This window comes from Nestor notabilis, unplaced genomic scaffold, assembly GCF_000696875.1.
Source record: "Nestor notabilis isolate BGI_N333 unplaced genomic scaffold, ASM69687v1 scaffold837, whole genome shotgun sequence".
Taxonomy (NCBI): Eukaryota; Metazoa; Chordata; class Aves; order Psittaciformes; family Psittacidae; genus Nestor; species Nestor notabilis.
In genome coordinates, this window is record NW_009934905.1 from 1 (window position 1) to 5936 (window position 5936).

The following is a 5936-nucleotide window of genomic DNA, read 5'->3' on the forward strand; positions in this document are numbered from 1 at the left end:
TTAGATTAGATGGAAGGAAGAAGTTCTTTACAGTGGGGGTGCTGAGGCACTGCAATGAGTTGCTCAGAGAAGTGGTCCATCCCTGGCAGTGTTCAAGGCCAGGTTGGACAGAGCCTTGGGCGACACCGTTTAGTGTGACATGACCCTGTCCATGGCAGGGGGGTTGGAACTAGATGATCTTAAGGTCCTTTCCAACCCAAACCATTCTATGATTGTAACATGGCACACTCCTTCCCAAAGTGCCTATTTTCAGTATGCAGTAACTGTTACTCACTCCTTTAGCCTGAAGAAGACAGCAAATGGCTTCATTGTTGTTGCCCCACAGAACTGTTGTCTGGGGAGGAAAAAAACCCCAATCAACAAACAATAGTAGTTTTTATTTATTTTTGGACAGTGCCTCCAGGTGATGGAGGTCACGGGCTGCCAGCACCTTAGTGATGGAGAACTGCAGGTTCATGCATTGGAGCTTTGTTGCAGAAGAATAAAATAAAAAGCTGGTATAACTCAAGACTTAGTTTTACCACAAGGAGATTGTTCACATACTGCCAGTTCCCACGCTTCCCTCTCTCAGCTATGATAAATTAACTTTAGAGAAAAATGATAGGTGAAGTGCACACAAGAGTAACCTGCTGCCACTTGGTATCAGCAGGTGAGTTTGTGCTCACTGCAGAGGAGGAAATTGTAGGGTTTAGCTTGTTAAAAGGAGAAAAAAGCCAGCATCTGCCCCTCCAGCTGGAGGAGCCCAAGGTTAGAATTGTTGTGAGAAATGCAGGAGGATGAGGCGTGTGTTTGAGTGCAGCAGAACTCAATGGAAATCTGTATTCTGCTTCTACACAGAGCAGTAGACCTGGAAAATGTGCTATAGTCTTCTACTGACATTGTAAGCAGCCACACAGGTACTCACCCAACCAAGGTGGTGTACTCACATCTTTGTTGCGACCAGTCATCGTTAAAAGGTTGAATGTTGTGAAACTGAAATTACACGATTCCGAGTTCATTGCAAAGATCACTGCAAGGTAAGCACATACAGCTGTGTTATCCCTGTGTGCTCCCAGCATTCATGGTGTTATCATTTCAACATCGCTTACAGCAAAACTTACATTGTGAACTGTGAGGTACATCCCATAGACCAAGAACTAAATCCTTGAAGGATCCGATTCGCAGACTGTTCCTCACCCTGTACGATGGTGCTGCATTCACAGGATGGGTGAAAGAGAATTCCACATTTTCAGAACGCTCATGCTTCCCCCTAGGATTTCTGTAACCATGGTAACACAGAGAGAGAGCAGCCCTGATTTCAACCCGTGTTTTATTGTTCCAGCAGTAAAGAATTAGATTCTATAAATAACCACCCATCAGCATAGAATACTGGCCTTTTACTTCCCTATTAGTAAAAATAATGCAGGTTATATATTGCTACAGTTAAACATTCCGTATAAAGCGCCACGATCAACTCTGTAATAAAACTACGTGGGATGTCTTGTTTCATAAGCCACAGAGAAGAAGGGGAGAGAGTATTGTATTTTTAATAAATAAAGAATAAATACAACTGTGCTCAAGTGAACTTCAGCTTGAAATTAAAACAAAAAGGCACCCCCGTTAAATTTTCACGTGTTTTATTTAGGTGAACATACACATGGTCCACATATCAATGAAAATAGTCATAAAATAATTTAAGAACTTATGTGGAAAGGTATTAGCAGCACCATCAGTATTGGAATAGCAGAAAAATCAAGCCTCCGGAGGGCACACATTTATGCCTGGCTAAAAATGCCATCGTGTGTAACAGGGGACGGGAATGGCTTTATAGGACGCTCTTGGGAGTTGGAGTTTTAAAACACACACTTTTTTGTGCTAAATACTTTTGACGATTAATGTTACAAAAAATACAACTAAATAAGATACTGCATAGTATTTTAATTAACATAAAAGAACTGGACATTGAGCTGTGTAAAGCCAGGCTCAACGTCTCTGCTTCCACATACATTTCATTTCTGGAGTAGAGAAATCTAAAATTTAAAAACAAAATATAGACCTAGTGTATTCTCTAAAAGACACACTTTAGGTGGAACGTATAGTACTACGAAAATACATATCTTCCATTCTGTTTAATAATTTACTTTAGTTAAAAAGTTGTGAAATTCTCCTCACAAGAAGCGTATACAAATTCATGACTTTAGTAAATTAACAAAAAGGATTATTTTTTTTTTTAAAACAAGGTTTAACCCCGCTGTAACAATTATACAAGGAAGAAAACTGACTACATTTATATGAAGGAATACAAATTTACACACATTTTACAGCAACTTATACCCTACACATCTACAAAATTCACAGTTATAATACAAGCAAATACAAGGCTGGGATAAAGCTGTTGGATACCAAAAAATGTTTCTACTTTAAAAAACGATAAAACAGGAAGAGTTTCAAACTTCTGCACCGACTTTCCAATTCTACTCAGACCTGAACGCGCTTCCCGCAGAGCAGCCCCTCAGCACACACACACTGCTTTCCGGGGCGGGTGGAACAGCGAGGTGCTGAGCTTCTTCTGGCCGCGCAGGCTGCGGCGCATGGCCAGCCTGGAGTTTCGGCGCTGCGCCGTGGCGGACATGCCCTCCGGCGGGACGCTCATGCTCCGACTCAGGCCGCGTCTCGGCTTCTTCATCGCTGGGCCCGAGTTGGATTCTTCCAATGTCCTTTTAAAGTTTGCCGTGGGTGTCCGCTCGGCATCTTGGGCTTTTGTCTGGCCGTTAGGGGATACCTTGAAGCCTTTTTGGTCCGTGCCTGAATTTGCAGAGTTGGAAGGGGAGAGACTGACTGACAAACCGTTGCTGTAGGATTCATGTATCCTCAAAGCCAACGCTTTGCTGCACTTCTCCTCCTGCGGGCCCGAATCCTTCAGGGTTGCTCCTGATGGAGGTAAATTGCTTTTGGCAATCTCGTTTGGCAGCTCTAAACACTTTTCTGAAATCATGTTGCTATGCGTGAGGGGAGGGATGGGCTCAGAAGCGCTCAGCCGTGGCCATGGATCATCTTCTAAAAGCTGAGGGGAAAGAAAAAATATTTAGGCATAAATATAATTATTTCACCTGTGTTATCCTTTGAGAGCAGAGACAGTGTGTGACAGAACTTGTCTAAACCTCATCAGACACAGAAAATCCTACTCCAAAACAGAGTTAGTTATTCTCCACATTGAGAGGCAGAAACAAATTCAGAGCACGGATCTGAACTTGGTACTCTGTGCACAGCAGCTTCATAAAACCATTTATTTCAGCCCTCCAGCCTACAAGTGTCTTGCAACAGCAGATGTGTCACCTTTGCAGTCAGAGGGCTGTGCAGACTTACTCAGCCCGTGTACCTGCCTCTTCAGTGCTATAAAATGCTGAAGAGGCTGCACGCGTCTGATGTTGATTTAGGAAGCCATGTAGAAAGCAGTGCCTGTTATCTCTGACGATTTTCATCAGGAGCATTTTGCAACATGTAGACATAAGTTCCCTCCTTCAGACATCACGATACATGCACCTGTACTGTCCCTCTGAAGATGTTACATGCCATCAGATGGCGAAACACCGTGAGGTCAAACAAACAGCAGAAAGAGTCTTCTGACCTTTGTTACGTTCAGAATTCTTGGTTACTGCATAACCAGATTATGATGGAGACTGATGAACTCCTCATCAGACTGTCCTGACTGCACACAGAAAGGTGGAGCATCGGACAAAAGCTATTCTAAAAACAGTTCCTCCCTGCTGTGAAGTAACACATTTTATTGCCTGGTTTTATGCTCTACAACTTATAAAGAATGCAACTCCATTCCTCACAGCACATCTATCCACTCTCACAGTCATTCCGTCTGTTGAAGAGACGTGGTTAATATGATGTGCTGAGAACCAGGGACTTTCTAAACTCTAATCCTACCTTCAGCTACTAATCTCTTCTGCAGCCTTTGAGAAGCGTTTTTGCCTCGCTCTCAGTTCTACCAACAGGAAAATGGGGACAATACTTCCTTCCACTATCCACAGGGAGATTTTGAAAATTAGTACTTATGCAGTGCCCTGAAGAGATAAATTATGACCTTATTACAGATTTAATTGTGACAAAATCCCCAGGTACTCAGTGAGTCCTTCAAAAGTAAATTTCAAGGCTGCATTACGCTTCATACTCTTCATGTAAAGCAAGTGACAGTAACTATTGAAAGGAAACAGTGTGCTGGAAGCTCAGATGCACACACAGCTGGACCAGGGTCAGCCAGTGTGACATCTCAGACAAGTAAACAGACACTTTTCAGTCTAAACCCAGAACAACTTCAGTTCACCTTCAGGAAGAGATCTGCGACTGCTCAGCACTTTGGAAAAATCTAATACTGAGGTTTAATAAAACACGCTCCAAAAGAGAAAACAATCACAACTGTTTCTAGCATCTAGGTTTGGGTTTCCACTCCCCTCTACTCCCCTGGTGTAGATAAAACCATTTCAATAATATTCTTCTACTACATATAGCACCACGGGAGGGAAGCCCTTGATGGATGCTATGTTAGAGGTTATCCAACTCCGTTCTTGCAGAACTCATGAGATGACACACACACACACACAGCAGCCCTGGCAATGGCACTAAATCTGCTCAATTTCAGTTTTGAAACTGTGACTCCATGACTTAGGTTTAGTGGGTTTATTGTGCAAGATGCTTACTGGCAACATCATCTACTTGGAATGACTGGATATGGCTTTGGGAAGCCAAATGAAGGCAGCTAAAGCGTGATGTAACAGAACAAGGAAAATAAAATGCAAATCACCAATTTAGTTTCTCAAGGAGCTCATTAATCAAATTTTATCACAGGCCTCAGGAATACCTGAATTTGTTTGATATTAGGAATTGTTGCCACAAGGATAAGCAAACAAGAAATACTTCATTTAATTGAGAAACTTTGACTTGCTCTCCATCTATTTCCAAATCTCTTGTTTGGGAATGAAGCAGCTATTACATGGTGAGGCCATCCATGCCTCCTTCAGCTCTTCCAAGGGAACCTTCCATTGCCAGCTCTTGGTTTTGCTGACCTGTCCCCTCCGGGCTATGATCCTACCACAGTCTTCAGGAGCTGAGGCTGATCTGGGGAACCACCTCTCATGTACTTACAGAAACTACCATGATCCCTGCTCAGTAAAAGTCAATGGTAATTTTTTAAGAAGATGAATTAATTACAGACCTAAATTAGATCATGTATTTACCTGCAGCTTTATATATCAAGGGATTTACATATTGTTTTGCAAGTGGATATTGTCATCTATTGCCATACTTTTGTGTAATCAACCAAATGGGGCTCTTCCCTCCTGCAAGCCTGACACTATCACTAGGATCAAACAGGATCATGAAACAAGGGCATTTCCTGAATCCCTGAAGTTATCACCATCAGAAAAGAGTTCCAAAATTCATATTCTGAAAGAGCTGTGTGGCTTTACTCTGTAAGGAAACTGGCACCTTGCAAGAAGGCTACTGGTTTATGTCTGAAGCAAGGCATAAGAAACCACATACTCAACCATTTCAGGGGAGGGTCCCAAATGCTTCAAATCATGTGTCATGCCAATGTTAATTTTAAACAGAACACTGAGCCAACAGCACTCCTGCACCACTGACTATCACCAGAAGGCTCCCACGAAGTCCAGCTGCTGTGTAAAGGAAAAGCCTACAGCCCAGCCAGCTTCCTTCTCACACTTCCTCTGGCAGTCACAGGTACTCTGTGAGGACAGCTGGATGCCTGCTGTTAAAGCAGAAACCTTTATGACATTAGTACTTGTAATAAAAAAGTAATGAGAAAATGGGATCTATGTTTTTAAATTGGTGACACCAGTTCTATTTTAATCCAAGAGGAGAAAAACTTTTGCATGAAAAAAGAACTAATTTATATATACATATATATGTATAAAATATATACACATATATGT

General features: G+C 42.1%; 1 protein-coding gene across 1 annotated transcript; it reads right to left on the reverse strand.

Moving 5' to 3' along the window:
• Positions 1-2491: 2491 nt before the first annotated feature.
• LOC104408076 (protein phosphatase 1D-like) lies at positions 2492-3043 on the reverse strand (the record flags this gene model as incomplete). Its single annotated transcript, XM_010017555.1, has 1 exon — positions 2492-3043. A coding segment is annotated over one exon (552 nt), but the record flags the coding sequence as incomplete, so codon positions are not given.
• Between the last annotated feature and the right edge of the window lie 2893 nt (positions 3044-5936).